Source organism: Salmo salar, chromosome ssa10 (assembly GCF_905237065.1).
Source record: "Salmo salar chromosome ssa10, Ssal_v3.1, whole genome shotgun sequence".
NCBI classification, from domain to species: domain Eukaryota; kingdom Metazoa; phylum Chordata; class Actinopteri; order Salmoniformes; family Salmonidae; genus Salmo; species Salmo salar.
The window spans coordinates 23,131,946-23,152,521 of record NC_059451.1 but is presented as its reverse complement, the minus strand read 5'-3'; the positions used below and the strand labels follow the sequence as shown (position 1 = coordinate 23,152,521).

The 20,576-nt window shown below is 42.2% G+C and overlaps 1 protein-coding gene across 3 annotated transcripts in view; it reads left to right on the top strand.

Annotated features, from left to right (window-relative positions):
- The window catches only part of LOC106613802 (guanine nucleotide-binding protein subunit alpha-11), a 79,598-nt gene that overhangs the window by 29,440 nt on the left and 29,582 nt on the right, over nt 1–20,576 (top strand). For all 3 annotated transcript variants that reach the window (XM_014216425.2, XM_014216424.2, XM_014216426.2), the window contains one exon: nt 10,756–10,940. In XM_014216425.2, the coding sequence (XP_014071900.1) occupies nt 10,756–10,940 (185 nt within the window). The remainder of the gene's footprint in view (nt 1–10,755; nt 10,941–20,576) is intronic.

Sequence of the window (20,576 nt, the reverse complement as noted above, 5' to 3'; positions counted from 1 at the left end):
CAAATCAAGTGCACTATGGGCCTAACTCTGGCCAATCGGAAGGCTCAGATGACCGTGTCTGCAGTATCGTAGCAGGCATAAAATAAAGCTACAGCAAAGTTGATACTGTGAGATTTTAAAACCATGACTAGAGAGACTGTCAATAAATACAGCAAAGATATGCTGTTTTTATGAGTGAGTTCATGTTTAGGTTCTTACTCAGCACTGTCAACACTTTGTATTCAACACTTTTATAAGCCATAAAATGCACCTTTATCCTATTTCCACTCAGTGCTACAGCAAGCACTGCAGCAGTAATGAATGAGTAGGACAGTGTTTCTATAGGGTTGCATTGTTTTTAGCGGCTTGGGTCTTTTTTTTTATATCCAGGAATATTTAACTTTCTCTGTTCATAAGAGTAACAACATTTAATTTGTGCATGAGGCAGAAATAATGCAGTGCAACTCGAGTTTCGCCATAATCTGGAAGACTGTGTCCCTTTTTGGTCAGGGAGAGTGGAGGGATTTTAAGAGGCAGACCCTCAATCTGCTGCTCTCTCCCTCCGCTGAGACTGAACATCAGATGCAGGCATCAGCCCAATAAAATGTAAATAAAAAGCATTTTTTTTTAAAATGTATGCTCACTCAGCTATGCTTCACAAGTAATACAACAACGGATCTATTACTGATGTGATCATATAGCCTACTTCAAATTTTGAAATGTATATAGTTTTAAATTGCTTGAAAACAAAGGCGTTTGCAGGGCAATTCAATCAAAGCCAATATGTGGTGGTAGTGTATTGGGCCTATAGCTGTTTTTAATTGGTTAATGTTGAAAAGGCTTACATTTTAAGTTATTTTACAAAAAAAATCTGAGCGGTAGTTCTCTGCATGCATTTTGATTCAAAGTGATCTTGACTCAGAAAAGGTTGGTGACCCTGTTAACACTATCAACATTTCCCTTTACTGTGGCAATTTTGATCGAATCACCGCAATATTAGCCACTTTCAATGCAACATACAGTACCAAAACAAACTATGCAAGAGATTTTGTTGTAGGCAGAACGACTCGGAGTAGGATTTTATTGTATTGACATGCACGACTCAGCTCATACACTTCACAGACCATTGTGGCATAAACAATCAGCGCTGCAGTAGCCATATATGCAAATAGACCATTGCCATATATGGATCTGTGCCATTTACTTTGAACTGGACTGTGTTTACAGCATGAGCGGTCGTGAGTAGATGCACTTGTTTTGAGATCAAAGCGAGAGTTGCATGTAGCCACGTGTGCAAATTTTGTTTATCCTTTGCTAGTTATTGAGTTATTAGCCCAGTGTTAGATCATATGTAGAAAAAAAGTAACACACTAACAAAAAAACTAACGAGGCGATTTAGAGGGTATCGGTACTGAGTCAATGTGTGGGGGTACATGTTAATCGGGAATTTAGGTTACATGTACATGAAGGTTGCGGTAAAGTGACTATGCATAGATAATAAACAGCTAGTAGCAGCAGCAGCATCCCAAACATGTTCAGTGGGTGTCTGAGTATGCAGGCAATGGAAGAATTGGGACATTTTCAGCTCCCTGGAATTGTGTGCAGATCCTTGCGACAATGGGCCTCAAGATCTCATCACGGTATCTCTGTGCATTCAAATTGCCATCTGAAAAAATGCAAATGTGTTTGTTGTCTGTAGCATGTCTGCACATACCATAACCCCACCTCCACCATTGGGCACTCTGTTCACAAAGTTGATCAGCAAACCGCTCGCCCACACGTCGCAATACACGCCATCTGCCCAGTACAGTTGAAACCTGGGAGTAATCCATGAAGAGCTGACTTCTCCAGCATTCCAGTGGCCTTCGAAGGTGAGCATTTTCCCACTGAAGTTGGTTATGATGCCAAACTGCAGTCAGGTCAAGACCCTGGTGAGGACGACGACCATGCAGATGAGCTTCCCTGAGACGGTTTCTAACAGTTTGCTGAAATTCTTTGGTTGTGCAAACCCATAGTTAAATCAGCTGTCTGGGTGGCTGGTCTCAAGACGATCCCGCAGATGAAGAAGCCGGATGTGGAGGTCCTGGGCTGGCGTGGTTACACGTGGTTGTGAGGCACTGCCAAATTCTCTAAAACAACGTTGGAGGTGGCTTGTGGTAGAGAAATGAACATTAGATTCTCTGGCAACAGCTCTGGTGGTCATTCCTGCAGACAGAATGCCAATTGCACGCTCCCTCAACTTGACATCTGTGGCGTTACAAAACTGCACATTTTAGTAGCCTTTTATTGTCCCCAGCACGTGATCATGCTGTTTAATCAGCTTCTTGATATGCCACACCTGTCAGGTGGGTGGATGGATGGATTATCTTGGCAAAGGAGAAATGCTCCTGAACGGGGTTATAAACAAATTTGTGCACAAAATGAGAGAAACTTGTTGATCTTTTATTTCAGCTCATGAAACATGGGACCAACATTTTACATGTTGCATTTTTATATTTTTGTTCATTGTAGTAATAATGGGCACTAGCGGCCTAGATTATGCTGAGACTGACCGGCACAGAACAGTTAGTGGTGGTGGCTGGGAGGTCTGCTCTGCTGCGACGGTAATGGCGGTTCCAATGGCTCATTGGCTTCAAGCAAGGTGCCGACAGCTGGCAAGTTGTGGCAACAGCGTGTCACCAAGGTTGTGGGTTTAATTCCTGAATGGGTATACAAAAAATATTGTACACTATACAATGGCTTTGTTGGATACTTGTTTCTGATTGGCTTGAAAGGCATTCTTGAGTGCATTATTTCCCTATAACGAACGGTGTATATATGCACAGTATAATTCAATTGCTATAGCTCATTCTTACATGTTTAGTGTTTGACCTGCTTTTGAAAGCAAAAGTTGAATTGATTGGCATTGTTGAAATCAATTTTCATAATTGCAAGTTAGGACTGATGCTTTGGTTAGCTAAACTAGCAAGTCAGTTTTTTTTGTTACCATGGCAACTACTGTAGCTATCTAAACTTGCTAGCTACTTCAGTGGCTGTTGAACACATTTCTAGTGGCAAATGTGTTTAATTATAGACATGGTATAAAAGGGATAATCAACTCGGGGCTCTAGTCGTTCTCTGGAAAATAATGCAACCCAGTGGAAGGTCAGTTCTACTCCGCTAGCCCGTCATGGAACACACCTTCCACGTCATTCATTATTTTCCACAGAACGCATAGCCCCTCATTGATTATCCTTTACGTGTCGCTTTAAAGGATAACCGTATTATAGGTTCACCCACATACGTACATTATTGCATTCACTCACATTCTCGGTCACTGTTACTGCAGTGCTTCACAAATGGAGGCTCGCTCATTTTGTTCCAATTAAATGTAGGCTCACAGGAAAATGGAAGTTTCACATTAGGCATTTGTGATTTACACACTCACTGAGCAGCTAGCTAGGCCATCCTGAGTAGAACAGATGTGATCAGATGAATTAACATACCGTGAGCATAAGAAATTGTGTAGTTGGTATGAAAATTGCTCATTGATGTTATCTGGGCAGTAAAATGTAGGCTAGCTTTACTCGCTGTGTGAAAGGCTATACCTGTGTGTCTGCTCTGTTGGTTGAGCAAATAGTGACACACCCAGAGTTTCGGCAGTTGTATGGCAGTCTGTGAAAGCCTTAATGCTTATGTATCCCTGTATGATCCTTCCTACAATTGAAGTCGGAAGTTTACGATTATTTCCCTTATAATTCACTGTACCACAATTCCAGTGGATCAGAAGTTTATATACACTAAGTTGACTGTGCCTTTAAACAGCTTGGAAAATTCCAGAAAATGATGTCATGGCTTTGGAAGCTTCTGATGGGCTAATTGACATCATTTGAGTCAATTGGAGGTGTACCTGTGGATGTATTTCAAGGCCTACCTTCAAACTCAGTGCCTCTTTGCTTGACATCATGGTAAAATCAAAAGAAATCAGCCAAGACCTGAGAAAAAGAATTGTAGACCTACAAGTCTGGTTCATCCTTGGGAGCAATTTCCAAACGCCTGAAGGTACCACGTTCATCTGTACAAACAATAGTTCGCAAGTATAAACACCACGGGACCACGCAGCCGTCATACCGCTCAGGAAGGAGACGCGTTCTGTCTCCTAGAGATGAACGTACTTTGGTGGAAAAGTGCATATCAATTATTACAGAACAACAGCAAAGGACCTTGTGAAGATGCTGGAGGAAACAGGTACAGAAGTATCTATATCCACAGTAAAACAAGTCCTATATCCACATAACCTGAAAGGCCGCTCAGCATGGAAGAAGCCACTGCTCCAAAACCGGCATAAAAAAGCCAGACTACGGTTTGCAACTGCACATGGGGACAAAGATCATACTTTTTGGAGAAATGTACTCGGGTCTGATGAAACAAAGATTGAACTGTTTGGCCGTAATCACCATCGTTATGTTGGGAGGAAAAAGGGGGAGGCTTGCATGCCGAAGAACACCATCCCAACCGTGAAGCACAGGGGTGGCAGCATCATGTTGTGTGGGTGCTTTGCTGCAGGAGGGACTGGTGCACTTCACAAAATAGATGGCATCATGAGGAGGAAAATTCTGTGGATATATTGAAGCATCATCTTAAGACATCAGTCATGAAGTAAAAGCTTGGTCGCAAATGGGTCTTCCAAATGGACAATGACCCCAAGCATACTTCCAAAGTTGTGGCAAAATGGCTTAAGGACAACAAAGTCAAGGTATTGGAGTGGCCATCACAAAGCCCTTACTTCAATCCTATAGAACATTTGTGGGCAGAACTGAAAAAGCGTGTGCGAGCATGGCCAACAAACCTGACTCAGTTACACCAGCTCTGCCAGGAGGAATGGGCCAAAATTCCCCCAACTTATTGTAGGAAGCTTGTGGAAGGCTACCCAAAACATTTGACCCAAGTTAAACAATTTAAAGGCAATACACTCAATTAGTATTTGGTAGCATGTAAACTTCTGACCCACTGGGAATTTGATGAAATAAATTATTCTCTCTACTATTATTCTGACATTTCACATTCTTAAAATAAAGTGGTGATCTAACTGACCTAAGACAGGAATTTTTACTAGGATTAAATGTCCAGAATTGTATTTGGCTAAGGTGTATGTAAACTTCTGACTTCAACTGTATATCCCTGTAACTTATGGATATCAGGGAGTGAGTCCATCCAAAGGTTAAGTTCAGTAAGATTAGGTGATGCTATGATACCAAGGCACTATTACGCAACAAGATATAGGGCTAGGCCACTCCCTGTATTCTAGAAGAGCCTTACCCTTTAAGACATTGTCTGATTTGTGTCTTTGTCTGCATTGTCGGGCGTCACCAGCGGCCTGCATGTGTTTTGCTTGCTCAGTGTGTGTTTCTTTCTCTGAGTTCCAGAAAGAGAAGTTTGCCGGTCGGAACACAATTAGATTAACCCAAGGAGGGATTGCGAAGCCCACTAGTCTTTTACCCAGTGGGAAATATGGCTATTCCCGTGCTGCTAGTTCTGATTAGATGTGAACAAAAATAGGCAAATGATTAGATGTACATTTAGTGCCTTCAGAAGGTATTCATACCCCTTGACTTAAATCCACATTTTGTGTTACAGCATGAATTCAAAATGGATTAATTAAATAATTTTTCTCTCCATTCTACACACAATACCCCATAATGACAAAGTGGAAACATGTTTTTAGACGTTTTAGCAAATGTATTGAAAATGATATATAGAAATATCAAATTTACATTCACGCCCCTGAGTCAATACTTTTCTGCAGCGATTACAGCTGTGAGTCTTTCTGGGTAAGTCTCTTAAAAGCTTTCCACACCTGGGTTGTGCAGCATTTGCATTTTCTAAATTCTTCAAATACTGTCATATTGGTTGTTGATCATCACTTAACACTGTGAGCCCATGCATCTTATTATATGATGTAAGCAAATGTTTACTCCTGAACGTATTTAGGTTTGACTCGAGACATTTCAGCTTTACATTTTGTATTAATTAGTAAAAATTGTAAATGCAGAATTCCACTTTCTAGGGTATTGTGGGTAGGCCAGTGACAACATCTAAATTAAATACATTTTGAATTCGGGCTATAATGCATCAAAATGTGGAAAAAGTCAAGGGGTGTGAATACTTTCTGAAGGCACTGTAAGTCCTTTAGAAGGAAAAGAATGTGGAGTGCTCTCCAAACTGGAATAGAACTGCTCTCTACAGAGATGCTCTCCCTCTCTCGGTCTGCCCACTCAGATTACTCCTCTGATTCCAGTCGGCGGAAAGAACAGAATCTGCTACAGACAGGCAGATCCACCCGGATGGCAATCTCTCCCAGTCTCCTCTGATCCACTCCCTACTTCCCTCCTGATGGCACTGGAGAAATGACTGTCATTCGGTTGGAAGACTGCAGCCTGCACGATCCATGTTCAGGGACTGAGGATGTGGTGAGGCAAGGGCTGCGTTTTAATAGTCTAACGTAGCGTCCTCTGCTTGTCTCCTCCTTCAGCTGCACTGAGCCGAAAACACAGGCTAGGTGAATATGGAGGATGTCTACCAATTTTGGTTTCTCCCGTCTATGCTGATATGAGTGCATATGAAGGAAATTCTACATGGAGAGGACACAACTTTAGATTATTGAGATGTAGGCTACCTAGTGTTTACTAGTCTGCTCCACGCAGGCAGAGACAGGAAGCAGCCTGAGCAAAGCTGCTGCACAGACAGAGGGGGGAGAAGGGACTGGGGGAGGGATCATCTTGTGACAGGGTCACGGGAAATGAATAAGGAAGAATGTTATATCTCGCTACTGCTAGACTTGTCCGGAGCAGCTGTTCAACATCAAGACAGGGGAATCCTAAATGCAAATCTCCCTGGCCGGGTGGGTCACCAAGTGTTAGGGTTTTGAGTTCCATTTAAAACCCAGCCTGCTGGCCGCCTAACCCAGAGAAGGCTCCCTGTGAACAGAGCCTGGGGCCTCGTATCCAGCCAGTGTCTCAGTGACATTCTGCTGAGCTGGCTGCCTAATCGCATCGCAGGGCAACATTTTGGATGATAATTTACAAAAGGGGGCCTTACTCCTCCACTTTGTCACACTTACTGCACAGTTTTTGTCCTCAGTTTTCTCCTCGGAGAGGAAGCCAACCTCAGCCTCATTGTTGTCATCAACATTGTTGCATGTGCTGCATGGACCATGCAGACTGAACGAAAGTGTCTCGTGGTCAAGCAACAACAAATGTGCTGGAGTGACGGGGTGGGACTAGATCTGTGTGGAGCGAGAGGGAGCGGAGAGGGGTGGACTCAAGTAGCAGAGCAAACTAAAAATGGACGTTACACATCGCATATCACATTTAATAAACCAAACATTCAAATACCGTTATAGAAGATAAAGTAAAAACCCAAACCGGTCCGTGTATCAATACCGGGGTGTGTGTGTGTGTGTATATAGTAAAATACGGTATACTGTCCAGCCATAAGTAGGCCTATCATGATACTGGTTTAGCATTATACTAGAAGGCTAATTACCAGTAGTACTCATAGTTGATAGCGAGTAAGCCTCTTTACAGTTGTGCTCTGGCAACCAAGTCTCTAATACCAACTAAATAAACATGGAGAAAGAACTGTGGAGCAGATTTTATCATTAGTCCATTTGGTTGGCTTGTAATATTTGATCAATAAACGGGTGCATTGTACAGTTGCCTTTTAAATGATTTCAGTGGGCAGTGCAGTGGGTATTTTGAGTTGCATGTAGAACTTTCTAAAATAATTAATAATAGAATAGTTGCCGTGGTAACTAGAAATGTACTTCAACACTTGTGTAGCAACAGTGCTAGTGGTGAATGTAGATGGTTTCCTAGATATTTGATAACATAGCTGTGTGTTTGAACTGAAGGATGACAACACCGGATTGTATACTGCCTCCCAGAATTTCCTCACTCCTGACTGAGGTCTGTGTGTGCCTTCTGCGCTTATCCTGGAAATCCAACCGCTGCGATCCTTCCGCATGATTCTGTTGATTGCTCATGCCTTGTCCAGTTCTTCGAATCTGTGACTCCACACAGTACCTGGTATGACATCAGGACAATGTTACTATGTTCCTTCACTTCCCGTCTCCGCTGAGTTTCTGAGGTTCCTCTCTTCATTCAGTAGGGGTCAGTGAGAGAGCGCAGTCTCCAGGGCTGTGTGTGAGGCTAATTGTGAACCTTTTATTGAAGTCGGCTCATCTGTAGGAAACGGTCTGGCCTGACCTAGTTAACTGAGGAGCAGAGATCCTCTGAGGAAGACCAACACCGGTCAGGGCTCTCAGACACTCATCAATGCAGCTTTGTCACAGAGAGGAGAGTACAACGTGCAGTACTACAGTACACACACATTATGCACCTACTGATCATTCCTTTATTAACTGCCATCAGATGAAATATAGGGGAGACCTTGGCTGGTAAATGGTCAAATTGGCCAATGTCCAAAAGAAAGACTTATGGCCTCAAAATCCATCTACCTAACACTAGGCCTATCCTTTATTAGGTTATATGTGTTTTTTAAAACTTTTTTCTCAGTGCATGAAATGGCCTTGTTTCAACCGCTTTCAATTCGTTAGCTACTCTGAACAACTCACATCCAAACCAACCATTTAAGACAGTGCTAGATAGTAAATCTCCCAATGCTTGCCTTGGCTTCTGAGCTCTGAAAGGAGCAGCCACCATGCAGCCGGGTCTACGGAGACAAAGAGAATCCGTTATGTAATGGGCTATTTCATGTTGCTCCCCAGCCTGGCATGTGTGCAAAGGTTGCAGAGCAAACAGAGGAAACGGGTAGTGAGGAAGCGGGTAGTACTCGGCACTGAGGAGAAGGGGAGAGGAGAAAGGATAGGTATTGGAGAGTAGAATATGGAAAGGGAGGAGAACAGGAAGAGTGTCAGAGGAGAGCTGCTGAAGCTGTGGTGACTCAGCCTGGGTACTGGGAGAGGAGAGAATGGTGTGTTAGAGGGAGGCAGGGCAGTGCTCTACCCATACTTAACTGTTCTCTACACTGGTTTGGACTCGTCATTCCCAAATATACCATTGTTGGACACAGCAGTTAGAAATGTCCATATAAAGATACAACATGTTTGGGACCTCCGCTGGGATGCTGAAAATGCTGTGGTGTTGGAGATGTGGGGTTGTCTGTTTTCTGTCTGACCGTCCATCCAACCTATTTATTTTTTTCTTAATCTGATAAGATGTTGGATGGTGCCAGACAGAGTTGCTGTAGAATGTATAGCTCCTGGCAATGCACAAGTCACGTGTACTGTTTTCCTGCACAAAGTACCCCTCTGGATGCTATCAGTCTCATGCACATGTCGCATAGTGCGGCCCGTCGGTCGCTCGGTGCGGCCCGTCGGTGCGGCCCGTCGGTCGCTCGGTGCGGTAAGCTTTAGCTGTCTGTGGAGGAGAGGGTATCACAGAGTATGTGAGCGGTGTTGACAACACTGCTCTGGCGCTACATCTCCTTTCCATCCGCTCCACTAAAAACCTCTCTGCGCTCACAGGAGAGAGAAAATGCCACTCTAAATTCGTTCCATTCATTAAAATCACAATTTAACCAACACCCATCTATTTTTGTGACTACCTGGACCTACCATTTTGGTTTTGAAGTATTGAAATGAAACCATATGATTTGAATTAAGTGTTTTAATAAACATGAAAATGTGAACGTAAGAAGCGCTTATCATTTCAAATAGGCTACATGTCATATTAAACAGCATATAAACACTCTAAATAGGCTATATGTCATATTAAACAGCATATAAACACTCTAAATAGGTCAGGAGCCAGACAGGGAGCCTTAGAAGGAACGGAAATGAATTATTTAGGCTTTATTTCAATTTTTTAACGCTTTAGCCTACAAAGAAATACTTTGAATTATTTGCAAGTTCAACACTGGGCTGGTAGGGAGTCAGGGACATTAAGCACTCAGCATTTAAACAACATTTAACTCTATTAAATAATTATAGTTTATAAATTGCTCATAGACTGTGACTGACTTAGAATGATATACAAATGAAACAAAAAATGCCTTATTAGGCTCACTCTACAGTGCCTTTGAGTCTGGCTTCAGGCTCATGTGATGGTGCCTGGAGAGCAGGCCAGCAGCAGAGAATATCCTCTCTACACTGGCAGAGCCACTGGGAATGCTAAACACCTTTTTTGCCAATTTTGTCAGGCTGGGCAGGGATGCAGAGTTGTTGTTTTTTTCAATAGGCAGGCCTAAAGGTTTTCGGACAAAATAGCCAAAATAAAAATGGAAAGGGTCTTGAAGTTGGAATATGCAAGGCCTATTGGGCCAAAATCAATTATGGCCTATTGTATGGAATGGAACAAAAATGAAAACTTTTAAGGGATCAGATTTTTTTATTTATAAATACTGTGCTACAATGGCACACTTAATTAGCTACCCACCATATTCCTTGCTTTTAGCATGTGCACATAGTAAGTACAGCATCATGCTTTCGAGATGTCTTTTCAGATTCCACAATGATTATTTAGTTGTGGACATTACATCACCACACTCCCTCTCTTGGTCCTCATCTTTGTAAGTCACCTTGATTTTGCACCTGTGTGTTTTATCAGTTTCTTGTGAGCGCTACTGGAGCAAAATTGGAGTGGGTGAGAAGGCCTTCCCTCCAGCCTTTGGCAATCTCACTCGGTGCTCCAGTCAAACTTGGATAGTGGACTACACTCCAACTGAAAACATTTGGAAACCTCTGTCTAACCTGTGTTCTGTCCTGTCTCTCCATAGGCACTGGCGAAAGCGGCAAGAGCACCTTCATCAAACAGATGCGCATCATCCACGGGACGGGCTACACTGACGAGGACAAAAGAGGCTTCACCAAACTGGTGTATCAGAACATCTTCACCTCCATGCAGTCCATGATCCGGGCCTCTGAGACCCTCAAGATCCAGTACAAGTATGAACAGAACAAGGTGAGTCTGGGTGGGGTAGAGGGGATGGGGATTGGGGTTCACTCATTAGAAAAATACATTGTTAGTCAAAATGTCTTGTATTATTATAGTCTTATGTAGGCATATATCTAGACGCCACATTAGAGATCACTTCCAGTGAATTCGGAAAGTATGTAGACCCCTTGAGTTTTTCCACGTTTTGTTACATTACAGCCTTATTCTAAAGTGGATTAAATTTGTTTGTTTTTTCCCCTCATCAATCTACACATATTACCCATAATTACAAAGTAAAAACAGGTTTTTAGAAATGTTTGCAAATTAAAAAAAATAAAAAGGTATACATTAGTATTCAGACCCTTTACTGAGGACTTTGATGCACATTTGGCAGCAATTACAGCCTAAGATCTTCTTGGGTATGACACTACAAGTTTGGCACACCTGTATTTGGGGAGTTTATCCTATTCTTGTCTGCAGATCCTATCAAACTCTGTCAGATTGGATGGGGAGTGTCGCTGCACAGCTATTTTCAGGTCTCTCCAAAGATGTTCGGGCTCTGGCTGGACTACTCAAGGACATTCAGAGACTTGTCCCAAAGCCACTCCTGCATTGTCTTGGCTGTGTGCTTGGGGTTGTTGTCCTGTTGAAAGGTGAACCTTCACCCCAGTCTGAGGTCCTGAGCACTCTGGAGCAGGTTTTCATCAAGGATCTCTCTGTACTTTGCTTCGTTCATCTTTCCCTCGATCCTGATTAGTCTCCCAGTCCCTGCCGCTGAAAAACATCCCCACAGCATGAGGCTACTACCACCATGCTTCGCCGTAGGGATGGTGCCAGGTTTCCTCCAGACATGACGCTTGGCATTCAGGCCAGAGTTCAATCTTGGTTTCATCAGACCAGAGAATCTTGTTTCTCATGGTCTGAGAGTCCTTTAGGTGCCTTTTGGCAAACTCCAAGCAGGCTGTCGTGCCTTTTACTGAGGAGTGGCTTTCATCTGGCTACTCTACCATAAAGGCCTGATTGGTGGAGTGCTGCAGAGATTGTTGTCCTTCTGGAAGGTTCTCTCATCTCCACAGAGGAACTTTAGAGCTCTGAAAGAATGACCACCGGGTTTTTGGTCACCTACCTGACCAAGGCCCTTCTCCCCCGATTGCTCAGTTTGGCCAGGCGGCCAGCTCTAGGAAGAGACTTGGTGGTTCCAAACTTCTTCCATTTAAGAATGATGGAGGCCACTGTTTTCTTGGGGACCTTCAATGTTCCTTAAAAGTTTTTGTACCTTTCCCCAGATCTGTTCCTCAACAAAATCCTGTCTCAGAGTTCTATGTACAATTCCTTCGACCTCATGGCTTGGTTTTTGCCTTGACATGCACTGTCAACTGTGGGACCTTACATAGACAGGTTTGTGCCTTTCCAAATCATGTCCAATCAATTAAATTTACCACAGGTGGACTCAAGTTGTAGAAACGTCTCAGGGATGATCAATGGAAACAGGATGCACCTGAGCTCAATTTCGAGTCTCATAGCAAAGTGTCTGAATACTTATGTAAGTAAGGTATTTCTGTTTATTTTTTGTTAATGTCGAAATACCTATTTTTGCTTTGTCATTATGGTGTAATGTGTGTAGATTGATATTCTTTTTTTATTTAATCCATTTTAGAATAAGGCTGTAACCTAACAAAATGTGGAAAAAGGGAAGCGTTCGGAATACTTTCCGAATGCACTGTATGTGAGCAGCAAATGGTTAGTGGTCTTTACTGTAGTTTTTGAATGGGTCATTGACTCCTCATATACAGTGGTTGCTCCACTAAACATTTTGCGATTATGCTGCAGGACTTAGAGGTGATTTGTAGTTTAGTACGGTACCCTGTGTCACCACTTCATTGCTCCAGACCAGCGCAAGGGTGAGTTAGAGGACTGATTATGCTTTTGGGTCCTACTGTGTCTATCTGACAATGACTGGGCGACATAAACCTAAATAGAAACTGATAATTGTGCACGACTTCAGTATTACTTACTAAAACTGTTACACTAAGGTTTTTATTATTTTATTTTGTTAGGATTATTTTGATTTTACTGTAGTATTGTAGCCCCCCAACAGGTTATGTTGTACAGCGCCTGAGTGGTGCAATGGTCTAAGACACTGCATAGCAGTGCAAGCTGTGTTGTTACAGAAGCTGGTTCAATACCCGTGCCGGCCTCGACTGGGAGACCCATGAGATGACTATAGGTTTTTGGTTTCTCTCCCTCTAAACACAGAAAAAAATCATTCTAAATAACAAACTGGCTTTATTTACAAATGAGTAACAATGTCTCACCCCATGTTCAAGGGTGGCCTTTTTCTCACTTATTTTACGTTATTTGAAAACTAAATCTTCTCCAAAATAGTTCTTTTTTAAACAAAGCGATTATTATGAATTTAGAATGATATAAAATCCCCTTGGATATTCTCAGATATATTATTAGCCCTTTTATTAGCAGGACAATATACACTGCTCAAAAAAATAAAGGGAACTCTTAAACAACACAATGTAACTCCATGTCAATCACACTTCTGTGAAATCAAACTGTCCACTTAGGAAGCAACACTGATTGACACTGATTGTTCTCAACTTGCCTACCTGGTTAAATAAAGGTGAAATAAATTAAAATAAATAAATACATTTCACATGCTGTTGTGCAAATGGAATAGACAACAGGTGGAAATTCTAGGCAATTAGCAAGACACCCCCAATAAAGGAGTGGTTCTGCAGGTGGGGACCACAGACCACTTCTCAGTTCCTATGCTTCCTGGCTGATGTTTTGGTCACTTTTGAATGCTGGCGGTGCTTTCACTCTAGTGGTAGCATGAGACGGAGTCTACAACCCACACAAGTGGCTCGGGTAGTGCAGCTCATCCAGGATGGCACATCAATGCGAGCTGTGGCAAGAAGGTTTGCTGTGTCTGTCAGCATAGTGTCCAGAGCATGGAGGCGCTACCAGGAGACAGGCCAGTACATCAGGAGACATGGAGGAGGCCGTAGGAGGGCAACAACCCAGCAGCAGGACCGCTATCTCCGCCTTTGTGCAAGGAGGAGCAGGAGAAGCACTGCCAGAGCCCTGCAAAATGACCTCCAGCAGGCCACAAATGTGCATGTGTCTGCTCAAATGGTCAGAAACAGACTCCATGGGGGTGGTATGAGGGCCCGACGTCCACAGCTGGGGGTTGTGCTTACAGCCCAACACCGTGCAGGACGTTTGGCATTTGCCAGAGAACACCAAGATTGGCAAATTCGCCACTGGCGACCTGTGCTCTTCACAGATGAAAGCAGGTTCACACTGAGCACATGTGACAGACGTGACAGAGTCTGGAGACGCCGTGGAGAACGTTCTGCTGCCTGCAACATCCTCCAGCATGACCGGTTTGGCGGTGGGTCAGTCATGGTGTGGGGTGGCATTTCTTTGGGGGGCCGCACAGCCCTCCATGTGCTCGCCAGAGGTAGCCTGACTGCCATTAGGTACCGAGATGAGATCCTCAGACCCCTTGTGAGACCATATGCTGGTGCGGTTGGCCCTGTGTTCCTCCTAATGCAAGACAATGCTAGACCTCATGTGGCTGGAGTGTGTCAGCAGTTCCTGCAAGAGGAAGGCATTGATGCTATGGACTGGCCCGCCCGTTCCCCAGACCTGAATCCAATTGAGCACATCTGTGACATGTCTCGCTCCATCCACCAACGCCACGTTGCACCACAGACTGTCCAGGCGTTGGCGGATGCTTTAGTCCAGGTCTGGGAGGAGATCCCTCAGGAGACCATCCGCCACCTCATCAGGAGCATGCCCAGGTGTTGTAGGGAGGTCATACAGGCACGTGGAGGCCACAAACACTACTGAGCCTCATTTTGACTTGTTTTAAGGACATTACATCAAAGTTGGATCAGCCTGTAGTGTGGTTTTCCACTTTAATTTTGAGTGTGAATCCAAATCCAGACCTCCATGGGTTGATAAATTGGATTTCCATTGATTATTTTTGTGTGATTTTGTTGTCAGCATTTAATAAGATTATTTATTTCATTCAGATCTAGGATGTGTTGTTTAAGTGTTCCCTTTATTTTTTTGAGCAGTATATATTGGTCATGGCTCCCAAGTCGCGCACAATGGGATTGCCTTGCCTTCTGCAGCTGTATCCATTGAATGTGAGCGAGGTTCAAGGCACGATGGCAGGGGGCACGGGATAGGCTGCAGAGCCACGCACAGAAGACGGACCTAGCCCAACTAAACTAAATAACCTCTAATATCGTTATATTATCAAGTTGACGGCACAGTCATATAGCCCGGCACCTACATAAAGCTGACTCACTCATTCATGGCTTTGGATCAAAGTAAATAAGTACCAACATTCTTTCTGATAGTCTTGAAAGAAATGTTTTGGTTATCCTGACCTGGACACCATGTACATTATTGTAGTAGGCCATTATGGGCTGTTAGCAATACAATATACTTTTACCAACACCTCTCTGTATTTTGGTACTTTGTGGATGGGGGCTCCGGCAGTGCAAACAGATGCAGGTTCAATATCCGTGCCGTTGCCACCGGGAGACCCATTAGGCGGCTTTTGGTTTTAATTTAGAATCCTTCAATCCTCTATATGTAATTATTGGCGGAGAGTCACGTCATATTTTTCCATATACTGTTGGCCTACCGTAGGCGACATGAGTCACTAGTGTTGAGTAATGTGCTGTTAAAAGTTGTGGTGGTCTTATTTATTTAAAGAGCATATTGAAGTTAGAAGCAATAGGATTTGAAGCAAAAGCCTACAATTATTTTAGCACCGTTTCGCGCTGCTCTGAGACCAGCATGGGGACTGGTCTTGATAAACCAATAAGATTTTTATTTTTGCTGCATCTCCATTTGTGTATTGGTTAGACTACAAATATACAATTAGGGTGTGGAAATGTTATGCTCTTAGTGTAACCTTCATTTAACTAGGCAAGTCAGTTAAAACTTTTTTGGGCTAGACGTGCCGCTAGCGACCCACCTCGACAACATCCGGTTAAATTGCAGAGCGCGAAATTCAAAAATACTAAATTCGTAATATTAAACATTCATGAAAATACGTAATATTAAACATTCATGAAAATACAAGTGTCTTACATCATTTAAAAGCTTAACTTGTTAATCCAGCCGCTTTGTCAGATTTCAAAAAGGCTTTATGGCGAAAGCATACCATGCGATTATCTGTGGACAGCGCCCCGCATTCAAAAGCATTAAAAACATTTTCCATCCAAGCAATGCATCGCGAAAGTCAGAAATAGCGATAAAATAAATCCCTTACCTTTGAAGATCTTCATCTGGTTGCAATCACAAGGGTCCCAGTTACATAACAAATTGTCCTTTTGTTTGATAAAGTCCTTTATATCCCAAAAAATTAAGTTAATTTGGCGCGTTTCATTCAATAATCCACCTGTTTCCCCTCGTTCAAAATGCATACAAAATGAATCCCAAATGTTACCAATAAACTTGGTTCAAACATGTCAAACAATGTTCCTAATCAATCCTATGGTACCCTAATAGGTAAATAAATGATCAAATTTAAGACGTAAAATAGTATATTCAATACCGAAGATAAATAACGATGATCGTGCACTCATTCACACACACCAAAAGACGAGTCCTTCTGAGTGACACTTAAAAAGAATACGAATACTTCATTTAAAATATATATATATATTTAGCCTACAATTTTATATATATATATATATATATATATAAACATAAACAATTTCTAAAGACTGTTGACATCTAGTGGAAGCCATAGGAACTGCAATCTGGGTCCTAATAATTAGGCTTTCCCATAAAAAAGCCTTGGAAAGTCCAATGACCTCAACAACAACAAAAAATTCCTGGATAGATTGTCCTCGGGGTTTCGCCTGCCAAATCAGTTCTGTTATACTCAGACATTATTTTAACAGTTTTAGAAACTTTTGAGTTTTCTATCCAATACTACAATGCATATGCATATCCTAGCTTCTGGGCTGAGTAACTAACAGGCACTTTACTTTGGGCACCTCAGTCATCCAAACTTCCGAATACTGCCCCCTAGCCTTAAGTTAAGAACAAATTCTTATTTACAAGGACAGCCTATTCCTTCCTCCCCGTTGTGGAATTGTACCCCGGGTTCCCGCACGACACGGGGGATTCTTTAGCTAAATAGCCAAGTACTGTAGCCTACCCCCGACCGTCACGATGTACAGCGCCATAATTTCCGTTCCATCCTAACAGAAACCCAGTGGGTTTTTTGTTTTTCTTTGAATAGAAACGCCATAATATTAATCAAATTAATTAAGCAAAATGTATTAGTCAGTCCCGTATACTATGTTCTTACAAAAAAAGGTTTTCAATTCTCTAGTACAGCCACTATTGAAGGCTATCAAATGCTTCTCAAAGATGCCCTCTGGTGGTCAAACTAGCACTGGTACTAGCAATGGTGCAGTGATTCACACTTAAATTACGTGCCATAGAATTCTGCGGCACCATGCAAGCTGCGCTGCAGTACGCTGCAACTTTTAAAGGACAAACCACTGTATGCCCTAGGAATGTGACAAATTGCCAATTTTTCTTAATGTTTAAACTGTTCCGTTAAAAATTCTAAAATACCACGTGAATTCACAATGTAGCTGTGCTGCTGCAAGCAACATTTTGGGTCTCACGGGCATCCCTTTCAGATGGTTAAGCATTGCACCTGTGCTACCATTAGTGTACCTCCATTCCAGTTTGTAGAGTTTGCATTTCCTTCTTATTTCGCTTCTCCAAGTATTGCCTTACAGGACTTTGCTGCTGTCGCTTGCTTTTTTCTGCCAATTTTCCAACTGTTAACGACGATGATGTAGTAGTGGAGAGTCTAATCCAAATAAATTGATTCCTCAACTCCTTGCACATCGACTGACAGTGTTGACTCATATTTCTAAGCTTCAGGAATCGACTCCTAAGATTCAGTATTTTTGAAATAGAGGAGACTGATTTTATATACAGTGCCTTCACTCCCCTTGACTTTTTTTCACATTTTGTTATGTTACAGCTTGAATTTAAATATAATTGAATTGAGATGTCTTGTCACTGGCCAACACAATACCCTATCATGTCAAAGTGGAATTATGTTTCTAGAAATGTTTACAAAGTAATATAAAAATGAAAAGCTGACATTTCTAGAGTCAAGTATTCAACCCCTTTGTTACGGAAAGCCTGAAAATGTGCTTAACTAGTCACACAATCAGTTGCGTGGACTCACTCTGTGCAATAATAGTGTTTTAACATGATTTTGAATGGATACTTTATCTCTGTACCCCCACACATACAATTATCTCTAAGGTCCCTCAGTCAAGCAGTGAATTTCAAACACAGATTCAACCACAAAAGACCAGGGAGGTTTTCCAATGCCTCCTAAAGAAGGGACCTATTGGTAGATGGGTATACATAAACAAAGAAGCCATTGAATATCCTTTTTAGCATGGCGAAGTTATTAGTCACACTTTGGATAATGTATCAATACACCCAGTCACTGCAAAGATGCATGTGTCCTCCCTAATTCAGTTGCTGAAGAAAACTGGGGATGGATCAACAACGTAGTTACTCCACAATACTACATTTAAAAGAAGGATATAAATATTCCAAAATATGCATTGTGTTTGTGACAAGGCACTAAAGCAATACTGCAAAAAATGTTGCAAAGCAATTCACTTTTTGTTCCTGAATACAAAGTGTTATGTTTGGGGGCAAATCCAACACATTACTGAGTACCACTCTCCATATTTTCAAGCATAATGGTGGCTGCGTCCTATTATGGATATGCTTGTAATCGTTAAGGACTGGGGAGTTTTTCCAGGATAAAAAAAAAAAACCGGGATGGAGCTAAGGACAGGCAAAATCCTAGACGAAAACCTGGTTCCGTCTGCTTTCCACCAGACACTGTGAGATGAATTCACCTTTCAGCAGGACAATAACCTAAAACACAAGGCCAAATCTACACTGGAGTTACTTACCGAGAAGACAGTGAATGTTCCTGAGTGGCCTAGTTAAAGTGTTGACTTAAATCTACTTGAAAATCTATGGAAAGACCTGAAAATGGTCTAGCAGTGATCAACAACTAATTGGACAAAGCTCAAAGAATTTTGAAAAGAATAGTGGGCAAGTGTTGCACAATTCAGGTGTGGAAAACTTTTACTTACCCAAAAAGACTCACAGCTGTAATCGCTGCCAAAGTGTTGACTCAGGGATGTGAATACTTATGTAAATTAGATATTTCAGTATTTAAATTTTCAATACCTTTGCAAAAATTTCTAAAAATATGTTTCCACTTTGTCGTTATGGGGTATTGTGTTTAGAAGGGTGAGAAATTAAGTTAAACCATTTTGAATTCAGGCTGTAACACAATGGATTAAGTCAAGGGGTATGAATACTTTCTGAAGGCACTGTAAATGTACATCTAATCATTTGCCTATTTTTGTTCATGTCTAATCAGAACTAGCAGCACGGGAATAGCCATATTTCCCACTGGGTAAAAGACTAGTGGGGTTTTGCAATCCCTCCTTGGGTTAATCTAATTGTGCTCTGACCGGCTAACATCTCTTTCTGGAACTCAGAGAAAGAAACGCATGCAGGCCGCTGGTGATGCCAATCAGGGTTAAGTGCGTTGCTCAAAGGCACATTGACAAATTTTCTTACCTTGCCGGCTATGGTATACGAACCAGCGACTTTTCCAGTGTCATGACGTGGGCCTTTCTGGGTATAGATTTGTGATGCATGCTAGTTGCTTGGAAATGGCTGTGTGGTTATTTGTGTCTATGTACTCTCCTAACAATCTAATGTTTTGCTTTCGCTGTAAAGCCTTTTTAAAATCGGACAACGTAGTTCGATTCAGGAGAAGTGTATCTATAAAATAGTCCTATGTTTGAGAACTTTGAATTATGACATTTTGTGGATTTGAATTTGGCGCTATGGCTGTTGAATAGTGTGCACGGTGGGTGGGACGATAGCGTCCCACCTACCCTAGAGAGGTTAAGGGACGGGTATGACGAGTGTGTTTCATTTGGTGACTTCAGAGGACAGGAAACACGCATAACTATATCTCTGAATATGTACATTTCTCAATTATGGGGTTTGCATCTAATTCTTATATAAAATGAATGAGTAAATATGAAACTATTTGTGAAATGATGTAAGGTGACGTTAAACTTTTAATGAAAGAGAATTGTATTCCCTTTGAAGTTTAACTAAGTCATTGGCCCTCCCCCGTGAGCACAGACATGATCTGGCGTCATAGACCCGCCTTTACTATTGTTACGTATACAACCCCCTCCTGAGGAAATCCTCTTCAGACCACACGTACCTCGATGGACACCGAGGGGGCAAAGGTTGAGTTTAGACCAGTATAAGCTAAGGTTGAAATGGTTGTTTAATTCATAACCATACCACGTGGAGCATTGGCTACACGGCTGGAAATGGTTGAACTCTGAGACTATCGATCCCTACAGAATAAGAGCAAATCTTAGATAACAATTACTAGTCTGCAACTAGACATTTTTTGTCAACCTGGGATGCGAAGACCAACAACCGCCGAAACATCTATTCTATGAGAACATTTCGGAATGGTGCTCTGAAGTATCCATTCTAACCACAAAAGACTTTGATCTT